The 23333-nt window shown below is 33.5% G+C and overlaps 1 protein-coding gene across 2 annotated transcripts in view; it reads left to right on the forward strand.

Moving 5' to 3' along the window:
- Nucleotides 1-23333, forward strand: part of ABCA5 (ATP binding cassette subfamily A member 5) — a 71133-nt gene that overhangs the window by 12176 nt on the left and 35624 nt on the right. For both annotated transcript variants that reach the window (XM_053910719.2, XM_024573107.4), the window contains exons 5-18: nt 313-401; nt 1947-2176; nt 3755-3896; nt 4793-4981; nt 6425-6572; nt 9219-9387; nt 10462-10520; nt 15569-15679; nt 16863-17038; nt 17531-17650; nt 18685-18823; nt 20083-20173; nt 20363-20502; nt 21430-21549. In XM_053910719.2, the coding sequence (XP_053766694.1) occupies nt 313-401; nt 1947-2176; nt 3755-3896; nt 4793-4981; nt 6425-6572; nt 9219-9387; nt 10462-10520; nt 15569-15679; nt 16863-17038; nt 17531-17650; nt 18685-18823; nt 20083-20173; nt 20363-20502; nt 21430-21549 (1923 nt within the window). The remainder of the gene's footprint in view (nt 1-312; nt 402-1946; nt 2177-3754; nt 3897-4792; nt 4982-6424; nt 6573-9218; nt 9388-10461; nt 10521-15568; nt 15680-16862; nt 17039-17530; nt 17651-18684; nt 18824-20082; nt 20174-20362; nt 20503-21429; nt 21550-23333) is intronic.

Raw genomic sequence — 23333 nt, forward strand, 5'->3', positions numbered from 1 at the left:
TGAAGCTGTCACTGTAGAATAACTTAAGTTAAAACAGAAAAGTGACTTATTTTAGATAACCATGTTTACAATTAAATTCTTTCCATTTCTTTTCATTTACCATTCATTATCCTAACACATGTTAACGTATTTCAGAAATTTCAAATAATCAGGAGTGAAATATTATTTGTCTTCAAAAGATAATGGCTTATTTTCTTTGGTCCTGTGTAGATTGAGTGATCATATTACTTTGGTAAGCCTCCATATGCTATCTTTAAAAAAAGGCATTTTCATGTCTTGCAAAATCTTACGTCTCACATTTTCCCCCCACAGGTGGCTGTTCAAAATCATGTGAAGCTACTCAGTACTGGTCCTCAGGATTCACAATTTTACAAGCATCCATAGATGCTGCTATTATACAGGTAAATACGATAAAGGAAGAAAAATAAGGCCAAACTGTATTTTAACAATTAAGCCCTATGCCTGTACAATAGGATTTGGTTTGACTGCTGTCAAATGTATAAAATACATTACTTATTACACCTCCTTTAAGAAAAAAAAGATAAGGAAGAAATGATAGTTTCTGTTTTAATATTTTTGAAACCCATGTTTATTGGATGGTTTCTAAGTGTATGATTCAGCATTCTACATATTGTGTTATTTTATCTGGGTTGACTGTAGGTAATATTTATGAAAGATCTATATTTGCAGATGTTTCCCCTTGAATAAAAATAACTTAAAGAAAGTGCACATCTTTGTCTTAATTATAGTAGTAGGTTTTATTTTTTAATTTAACGAACATGTGTCACTTATTTGCCAAACAGTATTCTATGTACTAATATTAACCAGTTTAATCTTTACCAACCCCATGAGATTGGTGCTGTTATTATGTCCATTTTATATGTGAAACTGAAGCACGGGGAAATTAAGTAATTTTTCCAAAACTTAATTAACGGCAAAACTAGTTCAAACTATGGCTTTTGGGCTCCCAAGTCTTTGTTTTGATCCTATGCTGCTGATAGGATTGCATATACACGTGACAGTTATATTTTAAAAACTTGCTTGGACCTGATCCAGTGTTTCACATTTTTGTAAAAACGAACAAGAGACCTTGAACAGAAGACCTATCTCTCCTAGTTGTTAGACTGCTATATAATGAAATGACTATAATAATGCTTTCTTTAACAGGGTTGTTCCAAGAACCAAATGAGATGATATATATAGAATTCTCTTATAAGCTTTCACACATGGTATATATATTACAGATATGTAATATTACACAAATTCAATGATACAGAAGTTTAAGATAAAGACAGTGCAATATACGATATACCACTTTGCTGGTGTTTTAGTACTTACTTATGTTTGGGCCAAAGACCTTAACCATCTACAAACCAGACCACACTGGATGAATAGGCCAAGCGAATCTCATTTTAGACATTCAGTTGAGTGTTAGGTAGATATCACAGGACATAGTTTTACTGTTCTATTTATACATGCTGAACATACATATATTTTAAAACAATAGAAGGGCATACTATATACTTTTTAAAAAATACTATTTAAATGAACATTTTTAATGAGAGTCATTCTTTCATGGTACTAATAATCATTCTTTAATTCCTCAATTTTTATAAATGCATGTTTTTGTTAATATACCTAAATAATTGTCTGCTTAAAATAATAATTGTGAAATTTTATTTTCTTTGACAAATTATTTTATGAAAATTTGTATACTTCCCAACTTTAGACTTTAAACTTGATGGTCTGTTTCAAGAATAAATAAAATCAATATTCTACTCTATTGTAATATTGGGGTCAATCACTTTATTCCAGGTGTGTAGCTTTTTAAGGATTGTATTTGTACTAAGTTATTGAGTATGCTTTTGTGTGTATTTATCACACTTTGTTAAGGATTATCGTCAGAACAAAGTTAATCAAATGTGTTTACCTTTTTCCAACTATAGTTGAAGACCAATGTTTCTCTGTGGAAGGAGCTGGAGTCAACTAAAGCTGTTATTATGGGAGAAACTGCTATCGTAGAAATAGATACCTTTCCCCGAGGAGTAATTTTAATATACTTAATAATAGCATTTTCACCCTTTGGATACTTTTTGGCAATTCATATTGTGGCAGAAAAAGAGAAGAAGTTAAAAGAGTTTTTAAAGATAATGGGACTTCACGACACTGCCTTTTGGTATGCTATTAAAAGTTTATTCAGTATGATTAATAATTATATTAAATATACAGATATTCAGAATTTTAATTTTGTTATTCACCTGGCTTGGTAAGAGGGGTACTGATCCTGTTTTCTTTTGTCTTAAAATTTGAGACTATTTAACAAGCTTCAGCAGTTAATTGGCTTGTTTTGACATAAGAGAATGGAGATTTGGAAAGTACGGTAACACGACATGTTTAATTTTATTTCACATTTTGTTTGAATAGATGAAGTATGCACCACGTATTTCAGGGTATTTTACAGTGTGCATAGAGTATACGAGGTGTTGGAAAGTTAGAAATTGATTGCCTGGTATCGTCCTCCCCCAATATCATAGTATATACACGTTACTAAAAATTTAGTTGAAATGATTGAAGTTTGTGTATGTAGCTTATAGAATTTTTTCCCTGGAAAAAAAAAGTTACTTGTGTGAATTATGATGAAAATATACAAATAATTTATAAAGAAACAAATGAAGAAAAATGTTTTTGCAAGTCAGCAGTTTTTTTATACAATGATAATTTTATAGAAACATACATTTTTATTAGTAATTCTAGGTGTATTTTCCTTACTTTCCCCAATATGTTGTAAGAAAATTTATTTTGACCTCATTTAGGGAGAAAAATTAATGTATTTGGGGAGAAAAGTTAATAAGCATGTGAGTTGGCATTATAGTCCATTTTATAAAATTGTATTCCATGTAGCCCAATGCAACAATTAATTATAACACTTTATCTAACGGGATTATTGTGTATAACCTATTTTCCTTGTTCCTTTTTCCTCCTGTCATTTTAGTAGTGATTGGTTTTTGAGATGCATTGGATTATTGCAGAACTTTGTGAGGAAACAGTAGCTGGAAGAATGTAGGCAAATCAGTCTTGCAGTACCTCCGTTTTACCTCTGTAGAATAGTGCATTCAATTTCGGTAATTTAGATATCCTTTGTCCCTATTTCAGTGACTTTTATGATGGCATACGTGAAATCATGACCTACTAACTTGAAAAGTAAAGATAAAATGAAAGTAAAGTCTGTAGAAATTCCATTGAGCTCTAAGTGAAGAATTTTCAAGCAAATATAGTGAATCCATTTTGATCTTGATCTGATGTGTAAATATGTAGTAATTATGTTGTTGACTGGTGAGGTAGTATTTATTATTTAAACTGCCATAAGTTACCAGGTTTTATTATAGCACATTGTCATAAAGAAAATTGTTAGTAACTCTTGTATTTTAAGAAAATCAGAAATGCTATGTGTTACTGAACTTTTGAAATATTAGATTTGAATTAATCATGAGTTGTTATTAATTTGTTTTTTGACTCTTGCAAAAATAATCACCATTTCATATATGTATCAGAATATAACTTAACCACTACTGTATTTTAATTATTTATAAGAGCATTGGTTTTCAATAAAAGAACAAACACAGAAATGAATATATTGACTTAATTTTAAAGATAAAGTGGCTGAACTAAAGATGAAATTTTATTTAATGTGATTTGTTTTTAACTGTTAAAACCTATGCTTTTAACTGTAAATGTATTTGTATTCTCATTTTAGGCTCTCCTGGGTTCTTCTCTATACAAGTTTGATTTTTCTTATGTCCATTCTTATGGCCGTCATTGCAACAGCTTCTTCGTTATTCCCTCAAAGTAGCTGCATTGTGGTATTTCTACTTTTTTTCCTGTATGGTCAATCATCAGTAAGTATATTAACTTGAAATGGGAATAAAGAGCTGCCAAAATATTTGATTAATATAGCAAAATCTTATTCTTTATTAAGTCAATTTTCCAAGAAAGAAAGATTGTTACAAGGTTACTAATAAATGGCTTATATAGCATCGTTGTACCTCCATATTTTTAGGAAAGGTACAAAATAGTCTTAGGTTTAAATATAACCTATTTTCATCTAATATATTTTCACATACAAATCCTTTGAGTCTGTCTTTTACTATCTTCATGTAACATGTGTAATTAAGAGTGTGTAGTAGTGGACTTATTGTGCCTTTGTTTTCCTGAAATTCTCATTGTTTTGAGTTAACGTATATAACAGGATGATGTTGTTTAAAGATATGTTTTTGTAAATACAGCTCATAGGGATTCATTTGGTATATTGGCTGAATGCTGGCTGTTAATGACCAGCCTTTCCGGTTTCCATTCTGATTGGTTTATGTACCCATGCTGTACCAGTTGTTAAATATTTGACTATCATCCCTTTTCTTTAACATAATAATTTATATATTATTCATATACTTCTCTATATAATTGCCCATTTTTTAACTGGTTTTGTTTCATATCGATACATAAAATTTTAAAGATGGTTCCTGTATTTAAAAGCTCATTTAAAGCTTTGAAAAAGCTTTATTGTTTTGTTCATATATGTATACATCCAATTGCAGAAATGCATAGCTATGTATGGTTTATAGAGTACAGGTGATCACGTTTGCCAGTTACATAGATAATTTGTCAGTTTAAATTCTTAAATGTATATTCCTATTTTTATGAAAATAAAATACCAGAGCATTTAGAAATTAATTGTGTTTGTTTTAATACTGGTGTATGTGAACAAAACATTAACCTTAATATTTATATTTTATAGGTATTTTTTGCTTTAACGCTGACACCTATTTTTAAAAAGTCAAAACATGTGGGAATAGTTGAATTTTTAGTCACTGTGGCTTTTGGATTTGTTGGCCTTTTGATAGTCTTCGTGGAAAGTTTTCCCAAATCGTTAGTGTGGCTTCTGAGTCCCTTCTGTCAGTGTACTTTTTTGATTGGTATTGCACAGGTAGGTGATATATTTATGTTGCTTTCATTAAATATTTTCTATTTCATACAGCATGTTACACTACCATGAATGCTACCTCTGATTTGCAAAAAAAAAAAAAAAAAAAAAAAAAAAAAAATCAACACAAGAAAGGAATGATATTTGAATACTGGAGTATATTTTATATTGGTTTCATTTATTTTCTCTCCATTTTTAATTTATATTCTCTGTTTATACGTTCTCCACTTTCTGCTTCAGTGTATCTCAGCAGTCTAGTCCATTGCAATAACTCAGTTTGTTGGAAGTCATTAGTGTAAGCATCAGGTAGCTTAGATTGCTTTATGGCCTGGTTACATTGCTGCCTGATGTCAAATATTCTCAGATGTGTGCCTGGAGAAAGTCCTGTGTGGAGCAGAACGAATTTTTCAGGACTGTAGTAGCAAAATAAGTGGACCTGGTGGATTTTATTGGTCCGGGATTCATGGGATTGTTATTCACTTAAATAATGTTTGGATTTATAAATTTGGTTTTTATTAGTCGTTAAAGGAACTGTCAGGTTCTTAGGGAAAAATTCTTATAAGGAAATGTTTTATGTAACAAAATTAATTTGGTTAATATAATTACTTAGTATGAGATTATTTGTGTTAGCTAGATAGAATATTCTTATTTGTGAGAATTAAGATAGATTATTTATAACAATATTGAGTTAAATGAGTTTAATTACTTAAGACCTAAGAGTTGATGTTACACATTTTGGAAATCCACTGAGTCCCCTTCACTTTGGAAGGTAGAATTACAGATTCATAGGTCTCTGCTGTACGTGGAAGGGACTTTTCACCTTCGCTTCATAGATGAGGAGTCTGAAATTTAGAATGGTAAATTAAAGTTTATTCACTTAATAACAGGTCTAGGACCTAAATGAAGCCCCAAACTCTAGTACATTTTTTTCTGCTCTATCACATATATTTACTGTGAATAACTTAATATTTGTGTTAATAACTATGTTAATTAATTATAGAACCTTCTGTTTTTTCAGTATTGGAAAGATGCTGACCATAGTTTTATCCTCTAATGCTTAATTTGTTTGCCTTCTTTGTGGACCATAACCCTTTTGTTTGCATTAGTTAGTATTAGCATCATACTTTTTATTTATTTCATTTAATAATAATAGTATTAAGAATTAAATGCCTCAGAGAGTGGGTGTATACTATATACTGGTTTTGGAAGCACAACATTAAAGGCATGACTGAAACAGATTGCTGTGATAAACTCATAGTTTGGTAAAGTTCTTACTGTTTTCCTTAGAAGTTTATATTTCTGATTTGGTAGACTTTAATCTGTTAAAAGGCCCAGTTTGCTTCCTGTCACTCTGGATATAAGGAGTAACTCCAAGCAGTGTTAACTTTTGCTTACCTGTATTTTAAATCATTTTTACATAATAAAGTTGGTGTTTCTGTTTTTCAGGTCATGCATCTGGAAGATATTAATGAAGGTGCTTTATTTTCTAATTTGACCGAAGGCCCATATCCTCTAATTATTACTATTATTGTGCTAGCACTTGATAGTGTATTCTATGTGCTCTTGGCTATTTATCTTGATCAAGTCATTCCAGGTAGGCAGATTATTCATTTCAACTTTAAAGATTTTTAGGATTATTTTGTCCATGTAGGGTCAACTTAATTTTAATTTTTTTTTCTAGCCAGAGTACCCAACTTACATTCATGTTAAAGCTTTTAATTTAATTTTAAGTATATATATTTTAAACCTTATGACTCAACCACTAGTGAACATAGGAAGATTGTGTAAAAAGAGAGCAGTTTGTTTTGAAAGTCGTAAGTCCCTAACTGAACTTCTTAACTTCCTTATGTCAGTCTTCTTGGGCTAAAGTGTTTCATTATTTTACCCTCTAAGGTCCAGAACTATGAAGCGGTCTTGCATCTCCTGCCATTCCCCTCATCTCCTTTCCTACATCTGTAGCAGTGATTTTCAACCATTGTGCCACAAGAATATTTAAAACGTTCAGTATTTGACTGTTTAGTCAGGGGCACTGAACTCTTTTCCCTTAGATTGTCAAATAAAAAATGACTACAGACAACATAACAATAGCCATATGGTGTGAATGAATCAAAATTATACCTATTTTTTGTCAGATCAGAAAAAAAATTATTTTTTGATGTGCTGCAGAATTTTAGTAATTTGATGTGTGCCATGAGATAAACATGGTTGAAAATAACTGATCTCTGATTAAATATCCAGTGCCCTGTTAACTTTTTTCTCGAGTTCCTCATTACTTTTGTCTATGTTCTAGGCCTGTATTGTTTTATACAGTAACTGCTAGACACATGTGGCTTTTACATTTTTTTTCTTTTTTAAAATCCTCACCTGAGGACATGCTTATTGATTTTAGAGAGAGGGGAAGAGAGAGAGGGAGAGAAACAGCAATCTATTGCTCTTGTACATATGGCAACCAGGGACTAAACCCGCAACCTAGGCATCTGCCCTGACTGGGAATTGAACCTGCGACCTTTTGGTTTACAGGATGATGCTCCAACTAACTGAGCCACACTGACCAGGGTTGTGGCTTTTAAATTTTAAATTAATTAGAATTAAATAAATTAACAATTCATTTCTTAGTAGAACAATCCACATTGCAAGTGCTAGTAGCCACATACGATCGTTACTGTATTCATTATAGACATAGGACATTTGCGTTGCTACAGAAAGTTGTATTGGGCAGCACTGGTCTGGACTGTTGTAGTACTGCTTCTCTGATTACCTAACTTAAATCTAAGAACTTCACCACTCCCTTTAATCAAATCAATCACCTCTCAAAAAACTTAGTGGGCATATCCTTATTAAATAGGTGTACAAATTAAATAGAAACGCATTATATATTAATATCCTCCATAATACTTTTATATATTTAATCTCTCCTTATCATCTCATCTTCCTTATTGTATTTAATATTCATTTATACATTCTTACTTACCTATTTAAACACATTTCCAGTGTATCAGGTTGTTTTTAGCCACTCATATCAGAAAATCTAATTGGCTTAAACAAGAAGGAAATCAATTGTTTGACTTAAAAGGAAGTCTAGAGAGAGGATGGGCTTCAAGCTGTTTGACTTGCTCAACTGTGTCATCGGGACCCACTTTCTCCATGCTTTTGGCACCTTCGTTTCAGAGTCTGCAAGATTGGCCTTCCTCATGGCCACAGGGTGGTATGCTTCTTCGTTCACGGCCAGTGGAAAAGGGAGGGTGCACCTTTCCCCCAACTGAAAGGGGCCCTTCTCTTCTGTCTTATTGGTTACATGTTTATATCTGGAGCAGTAACAGCTACTGAAGCATGCCAAGAGCTGATTAGATCGATTAGAATCTTTTGTGTAATTGGGATCAGATTTCTTTGAAACATGTAGCCATCTAAAAGAGGAGTAGATATTTAAAGAGAGTGTTAGCCCTGGCTGGTGTGGCTCAGTGGATTGAGTGCCAGCCTGGGAACCAAAGGGTTGCTGGTTTGATTCCCAGTCAGGGCACATGCCTGGGTTGTGGGCTAGGTCAGGTACCCAGTAGGGGATGCACAGGTGGCAGCCACACATCAATGTTTGTCCCATCTTTTTCCCTACCTTCCCCTCTGGCTAAAATAAATAAATAAAATCTTTTAAAAAATAAAGAGAGAGTGTCGGTTTTGGGGAAGAAAGGGGGGAAAGTGGGTACATGCTATGTGGTCAACTATCACTGTCTACCATACATAAGTCTCCTATATTTGTCCTGTTGCTGTATTAGTCTCCTAATTCTAACAAGTGTTCTCTGTGAACTATATTTATTTTTCTAAATACCTCCTGTTTTCAAAGATTAAGATGATATATTTAGGCTTTGAGGATATATCTCTTATCCAGATACAAACATTCCCTCTTCTGGACTCTTACCAGCATTTTGGATGACGTGCCTCGTGTTCTGCATCATGTTTTAGCCACCTGGTGTATATTTCTACACGTGTGTGCCCGTAAAAATTTAAGTTCCTTTGGGCAGGAAATGTGTTTTACTCACCTGTACATTCCCATGCACTCTTAGCAACTCTTGCACTATTTATGGACTGAGTTATTTGTCAATGAAACTTACTTTTCACATAATATGGATTTAGTACTTTATATCCGAACTTTGCATTTAGATTGTTATATATTTTACATACTGCCTTTATGATTTTAAAATTCATTTTTCAGAAGTAATGTATGATAACTCAGTTTTTTATTTTTTAGGGGAATTTGGCTTACGGAGATCATCTTTATATTTTCTGAAGCCAGCATATTGGTCGAAGAACAAAAGAAATTATAAGGAGTTATCTGAGGGCAATGTTAATGGGAATATTAGTTTTAGTGAAATTGTTGAGCCAGTTTCTTCAGAATTTATAGGAAAAGAAGCCATAAGGTATGATTCAATTTTTGACAATTTAGGCATGAGAACTGCTGATGGGACATGCCCCATTTAAATCCTATCTTTTAAATAATGTATGTAAATAATGAATGTTTTTTAAAACAGTGTTAATAAGGGCTATTATGTTTTAAGTTCTTATTTTCTTTGCAACCATTTAGAATAAGGTTGCTGCTAGATTTGAAATTTTATGTTTCATAGAAAAAATTTGAAAGTAAAAGAACCAGGTTTTTACAGTCATTTTAAACTTTCTCTGATTTGTCAATCAAAACATAATAAAAGCTTTGTAATTCAATTCAGGATATGTTGTCTAATTATATAACATTAAATTGTCCTCTGTTAATTTCATAGACCTTTAGGTATTGTGACACAATTAGAATATCAGTTTAATTTCTAAAGACCAAAGAAATTAATCACTAGACCTATTTTCACTAGGTCAGTCAAAACCAACCTAAAAAATAATAATGAGAAGGCAAACAAATAAAAGTTACAGGAAAAGTAAAGTGTAATTTACTTTTTAAGTTTAAGAAAAATGTATAAACGCTGGGGCGAGTGAAATACTTGGGATATAATTAGTGGGCCAGTGGTCTGCCCTCTCAAGGATAAAATTCAAACGGGTTAATAAAACTTATGTAAAACATTTAAAGTGGAATGAGATAATCACTTCACATTTGTAGACAGTTTGAAATGTGTACTGATGTGAATAAATAGCATTTGGTTTTTAATTTCCCTTAACTGATGTAACAAGTATTTGATTAGTTACAAGCAGAAAAGTATCAAAGATGAAAACAAATCTCTAAATTGCTTGAGTCAAATGCTTCACTTTGTTTTTAGAAGTCGGCTTGTGGAAAATGAATGAATGGCATTAAAATGGAGAAGAATACTGTATTTTTCTCTTGTAGTTTCTTTAAACTACTTTTATAATTACTGTCAACTCTGGTTAATTATTTTAGTAGGAAGGCACTTTATTATTATTCCTATGAAATATGACAGACTTGATAAGAATATACATGGAAACACACATTTATAAATTGCTTTAAATACTTAAAAGTAGAAAATGGTGTTTTTCAGAATCAGTGGTATTCAGAAGACATACAGAAAGAAAGGTGAAAATGTAGAGGCTTTGAGAAGTAAGTAGCTTTCTTACTATTCAGTCTACAGTATTAAAGTACAAATGGAAAAACAATTTGCATAATTTGTGGGAAATTTAAACAACTCTTATCACAATTTTCTCTTTCCTTTAGGGATACTTATATTTATGTGATTAATATTCATAATAAAACTAATATCAAAGTAGTGAAAGAAAAAAGTAATATCAAAATGAAAAATATTCAACTATTTGAACGAATCTATGTCCGTTTTCCTTTTATTATCATGCATCTGTTTATGGGTTGGTTGCTTTTTTTTTTTCTTTTGACTTACAAAGAGTTTCTCTACCTCACCACTACTTCTATTTTGGATCTAATAATTCTTTTTTGTGAGGGGCTGTCCTGTGAATTGTAGGATGTATAGCAATTTGTCAGTCTGGGTTCTTTAGAACCAACAGAATATATATAGTTATATACACACATACAGAGAGCAAGTGAACTGGATGGGAGAGGGCAGGAGGGAAAAAGGGAAATTATTTTTAAGGAATTGGTTCATATGATTGTGGTTTCTGGCAAATTCAAAATCTGTAGGGCAAGCTGGCAGCTTGGAAACTCAGGCAGTAGTTGGAGTTGCAGTCTTGAGTCCAAAATTCATAGGGCAGGCAGGCAGGCAGGCAGACTAGACACTCAGACAGATTTCAAAGGAAATCTATGCTACAATATCAAGTTACATTTCTCCTCCAGGAAACCTGTTTTTGCTCTTCAGTCCTCCAACTGATTGGATGGGGTTCACCAGTGTTATTGTGGGTAGTCTTTTTTTTTTTTGAAAGATTTTATTTATTTATTTTTAGAGAGAGGGAGAGAGGGAAAGAAACATTAATGTGTGATTGCCTCTCATATAGCCCCCACTGGGGACCTGGCCCGCAACCCAGGCACGTGCCCTGACTGGGAATTGAACCCATGACCCTTTGGTTCGAAGCCCATGCTCAATCCACTGAGCTACACCAGCCAGGGCTAGTCTTCTTTACTGAAAGTCAGCTGACTGTAAATGTTAATCACATCTATAAAATACCTTCACAGCAACATGTACTTTAGTGTTTGACCAAACAGCTGGTGTCATAGCTCTAGCCAAATTAACACATAAAATTAAATTTACAAGCACAAGCAGCATCCCTGGTCTCTACCTACTATGTACCCACAGTGGCCTCCCTCTTCCTCAGTTGTGACAACCAGAAGTGTCTTCAGGGCTTCCCAGATGATTTTGGGGATTGGGTGAGAGGTGAAGGGAATGTAAATCCCCCAACCCCTACTTGAGAACCATTGGCCCAACATATACTGATTTTTCTAGATAGCTTTCATTTTACTATTTTCAAATTTATTGCCAAAAACTTGTTTAAAGAATTTTCGTATTACTAAGGTCTGTAGGATCTGTAGTAATCTGCCCATTTTATTCCTGGGGCTTGTTTTCTTCCTTCCTGCCTGCCTTCCTGCCTTTCTTTCTTTCGTTTTCCTTTCTTTCTTTTGTAGTTTATTAGTAAAAAAAAATCTTTTTAAAGAACCAACTTTTGCCTTTGTTGATCCTCTGTATTATATGTTTTCTATTTTCTAGTTTTTTTATTGCTTTATTGTCTTTGACTTTACATTTAATTCTGTTCCCCCCCATTCTTCAGATAGCTACATCGATCATTTTATAATGGTGCATTTTGAATATGTAAATTTTCATCTAAGCATGACTTCAGCTGCATTGCACAAGTTTTGACAGGTTGTTTTCATTATTATTCAGTTTTAAATATTTCTAAATTTCACTGTAATTTTTTTGAATGGGTTATTTATGTTTTGATTTTTAAGTATATGGTGTTTATGTTTATCTCACATAATTCCACTGTAGTCAGACAATATATAGCATTGTTATTTATTTTTAGCCTTTTGAAATGTATTGGGATTAGGTGGCCCAACACATGGTCAGTTTTTGTACGTGTTTTGTGAGCACGTGCACAAAAGGCATATTCTGCAGTTTTGTGTTGTGTTGTATAACTGGTCAAGTTGGTTCGTTGTGTTTTTGAAATCTTCTGTACGTTACTGATTTTTTTTTTTGTGGGAGTGCTTCTATCATTTATTGAGAGAGATAAATAAAAAATAAAAATCTTTAATTATGATTGTGAATTTGTCTATTTTTTGTACTTCTGCTATTGCTTTTTTAAAAAAATGTCTTTTTTTTTAAAGAATTTATTTTTAGAGAGAAGAGAAGGGAGGGAGGAAGAGGGAAACATTGATGTGTGAGAGTAACATCAATGGGTTGTCTCTTACATGCCCCCCAACCAGGAATGGGGGCCTGGCCCACAACCTAGTCTTGTGCCCTGACCAGGAATTGAACTGGCAACCTTTTGGTTTTGGGATGATGCCTGACCCACCGAGCCATACCAGTCAGGCTGCCGTTGTTTTCTTTGACATATTTTTCAGACTGTGCAATTAGAGACATACACTTGTATATTCATGTATCCAGAGTTAGGGCTTCCTTTAGTCCAGTGATTTCATGATAACATGTTTTTTCACCCTTTTTCTTTCAATCTGTTTTTGAAGGTGTCTATTTAGTACTGTATAGTTGTCATTGTAGTTTCAAAATCTGATCTGAACATCTTTTTCTTCTAATTAGAATGTTTAGTACATTTTCGTTTAATGAGATTATTGTTATACTTGAGTTTTAATCATTTATCTTATTTGTTATTGTTTGTCTCCTTTTTTCTATGTTTTTCTTTACTTTCCCTGCTTTTTCTTTGGTTGAATATTTTGAACTTTTAAAAATATTTTTAACTTTTTAACTTTCTTTTTCTTACATTATAACTTAATAAAATACAAAAAGCATAAATGTACAGTTTGGTGAATGTTTTATAAATACATGCGGCGATATAACCACTACCCAGATAAAGATAGAGGACATCTCTAGCACACTAAAGGTTTGCTTGTGCCCCTTTCCAGTCAATACCATCCTCCCCCCAATGTAGCCACTATTCCTTATGAGGTCTATCCCTGTGAATTACTTTTGTCTATACTGGAATTTCCTAATAGTGGAATCAGTATTATGTCTAAGAGACTTATCCATTGTACTTTATGGCACAGCACTTTGGTCTTTATCATTGCTGTTTAGTTTTCTTTTGTATGAACATACAAAAGTTTATTTTTTTCTTAATACGGTGATGCACCACGCAATGATGTTTTGGTCAATGATGGACCACGTAGATGAAGGTAGTCCCATAAGATTATAAATGGAGCTGAAAAATTCCTATCACCTAGTGACACAGTAGCCATTGTAACATTGTGGCATTACTCATGTTTTTGTGGTGATACTGGTGAAAACAAACCTATTGCACTGCCAGTTGTGTGAGAGAGTAGCTCTTTGAGTTAGTACGTTCTATGTTGTTCACAAAATGACGACATTGCCTAACAGTGCATTTCAGAATGTATGGCCGCTATTAAGTAATGATGGCTATATTTGAGTAGAATTTCTAGGTCATGAGCATATGTTTAACTTTAATAAGTACTTTGAACATTTTTCTAAAGTTGGTACCTTTTTGAGCAGAAGGTAAGACAGCTCCAGTTGCTGTACATCTTCACCATCTTTGTACATCATCTTTGGTATTGTCAGCCCCTCTAACTCCAGCTATTGTGGCAGAGTACAATAATATGTTAATGTGATTTAATTTGCATTTATATAATAACTAATGTTCCTGATTGATGTTCATTGTTACTTTTTGGTTTTCAGCAGTTTTACTATAATAATGTGTTGTTTGTTTTATTTTATTTTTTTATATTTATTCTGCTTTGGCTGTATGGTTCTTCTTCAATCTGTGTCTGATGTCTTTACTCTGTTTTAGAGAATCCGCAGCCATTTCTTTTTCAGTATTACTTCTGTCCTGTTTTCTCTTTCTTCTCCCTCTGTTTTTTGTTACGTGCTATGACTTTTCATTTTTATCCCATTTGTCTTGTATTCTCTTTCCTGAGTTTTTTGGTACTTCTGTCTCTCTGCGCTGTAGTCTAGGTATTTTCTCCTAACTTTTCTAATTCACTAATTTTCTCTAGAGTTGGGTATAATCTGCTAAACTATCTTTTCAAATCTTTTTCACTTATCTTTTACAGTTTTTATCTTTCCACTTTGTTCTTTTATATAGTTTTTAGTTCTTTGCCAGCATTCTCTTGTGAACATGATACCATATGATTTTTAAATCACCTGTAAGTCTATTTCTATTGGTTTTTGGTCTTACCTTGCTTTCTCCTTCCTGGTTAATTTTGACTAAGTGCTACATATTGTGAATAATTATGGAGATAATTTGATGCACTGGATAATGTAATCTTTGAGAGAGGACTCACTTTTGCTTCTGGTCTGCAGCTCTAGAGATACTAAATCCCAGATCAGCTTCATTAAATGAAAGGCTGTATTTGCAGCGACGGGCAAAAGTAGTTTACAGTTGTAATACAAATACAGTAATTGATAGACAAAACACAAAAATAAACTGTTCTGTGTACTCACAACATAACTACTTTTGCCCACCCCTGTATTTGAAAATGGGTTTTCAGATCCCTGTTTTCTGTCTTCCTTCAATGATTGATTCATCCATCCAGTGACATTTTTTTGTTCTATTCTTTTTTATTTATATTAAACCATTCAGGTATTAACGTAGCTGTTCCCATGCTATTGGTCAGTGTCTAGTTTTTTGCCAGTATTTGCCAGTATCTTGTATTCAACATGCCTGTAAATATCCTTGGGAACAAACTTTGGTTTGTTAATCAGTTTTAATTCCCTTGGAAATTCCCAAGACTAGGTATAAAGACCTGCCCCCAATATTTTGTACACCCTCTAAATCAGTGTAATAAAAGAAAAAGTTAATTTTTATTACTTACTGTTCATACTATTGACTATAAGAAAGAATTATTATGCAATAATATTAAATATTATGTACTTAAGTATGCTGGTAACTTTAAATCTGGCTTTAAATTTATTAACTTATTTCAAGATTGCTCAAGTAGTATGAATTATCTTGTATAGCTCATCAGAAATAAAAATTATATTTGAATCTTTTTTTTTCCTGAACTAGATTTGTCATTTGATATATATGAGGGTCAGATTACTGCATTACTTGGCCACAGTGGGACAGGAAAGAGTACACTGATGAATATTCTTTGTGGACTATGCCCACCTTCTGATGGTGAGAGTTTTCTCATGTAAAAAATAAAACCTCTGACTTGTTTTATTAGTATTATTAACTAAGTTGTCAGTCACAGCATAATTATCCTTGAAATATGCACTGATTGATTTTGGTCAATAATTTGGGACCAACTTCTGTGTCTGTACAGGTATTTTATCTTCTTTGGGTTTACACACTTGTTTTTCAGTAGGAAGTAAAAGGTGATTCAGTCATGTTTAATAAAGTAAAAAAGTTCTAATTTTGTACCTATTTTTATCAGATATTTTGTGTGTGTGTTGATTTTTCATTTTTAAGGAAGGATAAATCAGTAATTAATTGGATATTAAATTAGACTTATAGACATTTCAGGTTGAGAAAATAGACACAGATTTCTAATTATACAATACTAGCTCAAAAGGAAAGAACACTACATTTCAGTACGATTTCCTAAATTAGAATTTTAAGAACAATACCTCAAACACGTAATTGTATGTGATTGCCCTGTAGGTAAGAATTCAACATGGCAGGTCCATATTTACACAATCAGCAAAGAGAGTGGCAATACACTATATTACTTTAAGAAAGGGCCAATTTTCCATGTATCAAATCTGCATCTTTTTAAATGTAGTTCACTAAAATTTTGTTGTTTATCCATAATTGTGTCCCTCTCTCATGGTAGTATTATCTTATATTTATATAAGAATGTATGATTTTTGTTATGATCCTACATACATTATCACATTAGTTTAACAATTCTTGAGTGGGATGTATTTGTATTAAGTTCATATAAGAAAAAGCTGGAATTCAGATTAAGTGATTTCTCAAGATCACTCTGTTAGTTATTAGGGGGATATTTATATCTCTTTGTTCTCTCTACTATTGTGTAATGCCTGGGAATGAAGGAAAATTGTTACTAGAATGAAAGTGTAAATAATGTACCAGTTAAATTTCTGATTCTTGCTCATTCTACTGTGTATTGTGTCCTGAGAATGAGGGAAAATGAGACTGGAATATAAGTGGGAGTAAACCAACAACAGTGTGAAAATGAGGGTGCATTTTATTTTCCAAATTTATATTAATTAACTCTTACCTTATGTGTCTACTACATATAAGTAATTGGAGATTATTAGTATATATCAAAGCATGTATGCTTTTTAGTACTTAGTATATTTAATATGAATTTAAAGATATATTTGGGTTTCAGGGTTTGCATCGATATATGGACACAGCGTCTCAGAAATAGATGAAATGTTTGAAGCAAGAAAAATGATTGGCATTTGTCCACAGTTAGATATCCACTTTGATGTTTTGACAGTAGAAGAAAACTTATCCATTTTGGCTTCAATCAAAGGAATACCAGCTAATAATATAATACAAGAAGTATGTTATTCATATGGAAACCTTTGCTTTTATTTCATGTAAATCAATAGTCTTTTATAGTAACTTGCATAATCTTTTTATAACCTGTTCTGAATCAGTGAACAAAATCATTAGAAAGATTAGAATTTTAAGTAAAAGTTTTTGCACACATAAAATTGTCATTGTTTTATTGAGAGGCTACTAGAATATAGGCATTTCTTTCACATCACCCTCGTCTTAGTTCTCACACACACACACACACGCACACACAGCCTTCGCACTGATTCTCTTCCCCACTGCCCAGGAACTCACACAACAGTCAAACAGACCTTTCCAGCAGGAATCTTTTTAGCTGTTATTTCAAAATTATATATGAATATTGTCAAAATTAAATTCTATACTAAAATCACATTTTAAAAGTTGATATTAAACTTGGAACACAAAAACTAATATTGTTAATTACGTAAATGGTGTGGCTTAAAAAATAACATTGTTCATGCTTTCCTTTTACAGGTGCAGAAGGTTTTACTGGATTTAGACATGCAGGCTATCAAAGACAATCAAGCTAAAAAGTTAAGTGGTGGTCAAAAAAGAAAACTGTCTTTAGGAATTGCTGTTCTTGGGAATCCAAAGGTAAACAAATATTATTGTCACGGATGAGATAATTTTAAATTGTTAAATAAAACAAGGTAGGTTGTAGGAAGATATATACACACACATTACAAAAGTTAAACATACATAAAATGCTATATGTTATTTGAAATGTAATTATAGTAATAAAGTTTTAAAACTGTAGTCAGAAAGATACAAGACATCTTCATGATAATGTCCACCTTTAGGAAGAGGAATGGAAAGGACGGCCTTTAGTTGTATCTACAATGTTTTGTTTCTTTAAAAAAAGATCTGAGGAAAATATGGCCAAAAATAACATTTGTTAATTTCAGTGGTGGCTATAACAGTCCTGTTCTACTATTCTGTACAATTTTCCATGTATCTATAATAGTTCATAATAAAAGTTTTCAAATGGAACAAAATCAGAGGAATAGTTTAGTTTTTCACTGTCCTTCTGATTTAATTTTGTACCTGTCTCTTTTGTGCTGTTCTCTGTGCTGTGGAAACAGCACTGGTTGATACACTGCCTTTGCAAGGTGCTGGAAAGCTGTGTACAAGCCTGCAGCCAGGAGAGCTGTTGGTCCCTGCCATCCCTTTACTTTTGCCCTTGCTGCTGCAGTCTGGGGTGACTCTGGGCTCTGGCTTTATGTTACTTTATCTCTCTCCCAACCCTCACCACGATGTTTCGAAATTTAAAATATGCATAAAATAAATTGCTTCCCTTGAACTAATACAGGACATACTTCTCTAATAAGCAGTTGATATATTTACAGAATTTAATTGTTCAGATAAAAGCAGTATACTTAATGTTTTTATTTTTCTGTTAGTATATTTATATATATTATAGATATTAGTCTTTTATAATTAAACCAAGTAAAACATTAATATGCCAAACTGATAATTTTTAAAATCTATGCTCATATGAGTGAAAAACTTAGATCTAATAGATTTCCAATTGGAAATAATTAAAATGGGGAAACTTTTCAGTCCACATAAATTTTATATATTTTAGTTTTCATGAGGATTCCCTGCCCTCTCTACCCTGTTTCACGCAGATACTATTGCTAGATGAACCAACAGCTGGAATGGACCCCTGTTCTCGCCATATTGTTTGGAATCTTCTAAAATACCGAAAATCCAATCGAGTTACAGTGTTTAGTACTCATTTCATGGATGAAGCTGACATTCTTGCTGGTGAGATTTTTACTTTACCTTTGAAGGATAAGGTCATGGGGCCAAATGGGAGATTGGACATAGAGATGCCAACTTTTGAGGAATGAAGAAGCTGATGCTTTTAACAAAAAAAGGTTTTAAAATTTTTTTTAAATTACGTATATTTGTGTTGGGGAGACTCTCAGACTACTCAAAGTTTAATCATTTGCTAGGAGAACTCATAAGAGTCAGCACAGTCGTACTCATGCATATGAGTTAATTACAGTGAAACCGAAAGGTGCACAGCAAAGCCAGCACCTTGAACAGGCACGCAGGACAAAGTCTGGAGGAAACTAGACACAAACTTCCACGAACCCTCTCCTAGCAGAGTCACATAGGACAAGCTGAATTTGTCCAGCAATGCATTGTTGAGAACATGTGGGAAATGTCTATTAGGGAAGCTCATTAAGACTCAAGGCCTAAGTTTTCACTGGCCATGGTTGTGTAGGCGCCCACTGCCTAGTGTATACCTGAATTACAGACTCCCAGAACAAAAGCAGGTGTTAAGTATACTCTACATTGCTTGTAAAGTTTATGTACAGTGAGCCACCCTTACCTGTTTTGGGGATGGTGGGAACACTCCTAAAATCCAGGTTTCCAGACACCAGTTAAGAACCAACACTGTAAGCAGGCCTTTCTAATAATAATAGTCTCAGGTCTGCAGTGTTAACTGTTTTCTGCACAATTCTCAACACAAACACATGTATAACAAAAAAAAAATCCAACACATGATTTGAATAACTGTGACAAGATCCAGGAGTTTGAAATTCTAGAGCAACATCTTTCTGTTTATAATATAGTCATAAAAATTTGGCATGCCGTTCATTTTTTTCAGTAGTATCTTTGTTTAAAAAAAACTAGTATTTTATTTTTGTTGCCTTTTTATTATAGTTTTTACCTCGTTACAAAGGAAATCGTGAAAGTGCTTGCATTAGTAAGTCTTAGGAAGAGACAGATATTTGGAGTAGTTTTAGGAAAGTAGACTCTAGAGTTAGACAGCCTGGGTACCGTTCATAGCTTTGTCATTTAATGTGTGAAACATGTGCAAATTGTGTATTTTCTCATTGCCTCAGCGGACTCATCTAAAAAACAGGTGATGCTAATCTAGTATCTTCCCCATAAGCATGCGATAATGTAATCAGCTAATCCATTGGTTCTCATGTGGTAATCCATAAAATATGAATGCCAATTATTAATGCTGTTACTAACTTAAAAACTGAAATGCAAATCTCTGCTTGCAGATAGGAAAGCTGTCATATCACAAGGAATGTTGAAATGTGTTGGTTCCTCACTGTTCCTCAAAAGTAAATGGGGGATTGGCTACCGCCTGAGGTATCTATTCATTCTTTATTAGCTCTACTCTGTATTATATTACTGCTCTATTGTTATTATATTTAGGGCTCGCCATAATGTGCTTTGGCCCATTTTTATGGCACTCACTTTAATTTAAAGAATTCAGAGTTTACTTTTGGTTACTCACTGAATAATCATAAAAAACTATGGTTTTCGGTTTTTTTCTAGCATGTACATAGACAGGTACTGTGCCACAGAATCTCTCTCCTCTCTTGTTAAACAACATATACCTGGAGCTACTTTATTGCAGCAGAATGACCAACAACTTGTGTATAGCTTGCCTTTAAAGGACATGGACAAATTTTCAGGTATTACTTTCAGTTTCTTGGTTGTTAAACCAGAATCTTGCATTGGGAATAGGTATTCTTGCTTTACCTTGTTTACTCTTCTATGTAATATTTACATGCTCCCAGGTGGCCAGAGTTAATTCGTTTCTGCTTTATTTTGCTTTAGCAAATCAGAAATCCTACTAGCCAACATGTTTCTTTTTTCAAAAACAGCATGCAGGAAACTGTAACTAGTATGTTAACTTAAGTAAATAATTGTGTTTGCTTTGTTGTCAGGAAAGAAATTGCTCCATTTACTTGTATGTATACATGTGCGTATATTTACACAAACATATGTGTATATACACATGCACATATATACATACACACATATAACTGTCTGTGTCCTCAAGTTCTTTTCCATTTTCTTGGTTTCAGATAAAATCCGTGATTGTATGGTAAACCACTGAATTATTTTAATTGTGGCCCTAGTTTTCCACTTTATAATGAAGAAGGAACTCAGACTCAGGCTCCTGTATCCGTTTAGGGATCTCTTAAGAACTAAAAGGATATTATTAAAGTGCACATATGTGCAGAATTTCCATAGCATTTTATCTCATAATCAGATAGAAATTTTTTGTGTTAATTGGTTCCTTTCAAGAATTAAAACAAAACCATTAACTGGATTGAAGCACCTATGCCAACTTAATATACCCTGCCTGTCATGCTGTCTGTAAAGTATTTCCTTTAATTTATAATATGATAAATATCTAACATATATTTCTATAAACAAACATTCCTTGGAGTTCTTACCAATTAAAAAATGTTAAAAGGGCCCCAAGACCAAAAAGTTTGAGAAACACTGTGCCGGTGGAGTGAATTTAGACATATCCTATTTTTAAAGGACATTTTTAGAATAATTCATGATAGTGTGCTAACTACACAACATTCTGTCATACTCTCTTCTAGGGTTATTTTCTGCTCTAGACACACATTCGAGTTTGGGTGTTATTTCTTACGGTGTTTCCATGACAACTCTGGAAGATGTATTCTTAAAGCTGGAAGTTGAAGCAGAAATTGACCAAGCAGGTAAAAACAAAAGTAACAGAGCATTTTAGGCAGTACAGCAGACAGAAGGCAAGTAAGACAAGTAGTTACATAAACATGTGAAATTTATGTTTTAGGGAAGAAAGGGCTGAAATCAACAGGTAAATCAGTAACTGAGGTATTTACTAATAGTGATAGGAATTATGAAGGAAATAATAGGGTGGTCTTGGGAGGCAAATAGCTTAGATTGTGTCTTCAAGGAGAACTCTGCTGAGATGAAACTTAAACTGAGACCTGGAAGGCAAGAAAAATCCAGGTGAAGAGTTTATTGCAGAGCTTTCCAGCTAAAGGGAACTGCTACTGCAAAGGTGATAATTGAGGAATGAGTTGAATGTCTTTGATGACTGCAAAGGACACCAGGGAAGGAGTTTAGTGAGCCAAGAAGGTCAGAGGGGTACGCAGGGGTCCAGATCATCCTTGAACATCTGGAAGAGAGTTTAGGTTGTTTTCTTTGTGCAATGTGAAGCTATCAGAGAACTTTAAAGCAAAGGAGTAAATGATGGTTGTCGAACGATGAGTGGATTGTAAAGGAAGTGTGGAGGCAGGAAGACCAGTTAGAAAACTTCGCTTCAACTAGGATGGTAGTGAAAATAGAGCAACATGAACAGATTTGGGTTAATAGTAGTGATACTGGTGATGACTGCTGATGGATTAAGTGTTAGGAGTTGGGGAAAGGGAAGAATCAAAAATAATTTGTAGCTTTTGGCTTGAGAACTGGGAATGGAATTGCCATTTCCTAAGAATGGGAAGGAGCAGGTTTGTGGAAAGAGGGAATTTAGGCATGAATTTTGGCTCGATTGTTTGAGATGCTTATTAGACATACAAGTGGAGATGTGCAGTGGGCAGTTGGGTTAACATATCTGGAGCTAAGTGAAAAATAAAAGTTTTGGAGTTACTCATATATAAGTGGTGCCGTGGGATTGCCTGGCATCACTTAGGTAGAGAGCATAGATACGAGTGGAGGGGCAAGCGCTGAGGTTGAGCAATGAAGGGCCAAAACGGGCTAACTGAGAAGGAGCCGAAAAAGATGTTAAAAGCAAGACAAAATGGCATTTTAGGAAAGAGGAAGTGGGCAATTATGTGTTGACTGCTGTGAAGAGTAAGATGAGAACATAAGAGATGTTTTTGGTAAAATAGAAGACACTGAGGGTTGTGGTTGTGTGGAAGCCAGTGGTAACCTTGACAAGAGCCATTTCAGTGCGGTAAAGATCAAAGCTGAATCTGTGTAGTTTAAGGTGAGATTGTGACTTGAGACTTGTGATGATCGAAGCGGCAGGATGGTGCAGTGGAAGGTCAGGGGAGAAAAGGAAACGGATGCTTCCCTCAAACATGGAGACAGAGAAGTCAAGTTTATGAGGACATAATATCAGATCATATTCAGAGGGAAATTTCACATAAAAATTTTGGATCTTATGCAGTTGGAGAGATAACAAGATCTTAAATTTGAGTGTATACCCAGTTTGATGAAATTGAGTGGAGATAAAGGTATGGGGATAGACGCAATAAAGGAGGTTAGAAGTCAGGATGTAGAATGCAGTATCAGTGAATATGTTTGTAGTAATTCGGATAATGGGAGAGAGTTAGATGGAGAAGATGCTTGTACATAAGTATTTTGAGGTATATGAAGTAGTTTTTAGAAGTGTTTGAGTAGTGGAAATGAAGCTAAGAAGGGTGTGCTCTGTTTAGGTATTACTGGTTTTTTTCCCATAGTACCTGTAAGTCCACCATAAAAAATAAATTTACTTCTAACATCAGCTTGCCTTTAG

The sequence above is a fragment of the Desmodus rotundus genome, chromosome 9, assembly GCF_022682495.2.
Source record: "Desmodus rotundus isolate HL8 chromosome 9, HLdesRot8A.1, whole genome shotgun sequence".
NCBI classification, from domain to species: Eukaryota; Metazoa; Chordata; class Mammalia; order Chiroptera; family Phyllostomidae; genus Desmodus; species Desmodus rotundus.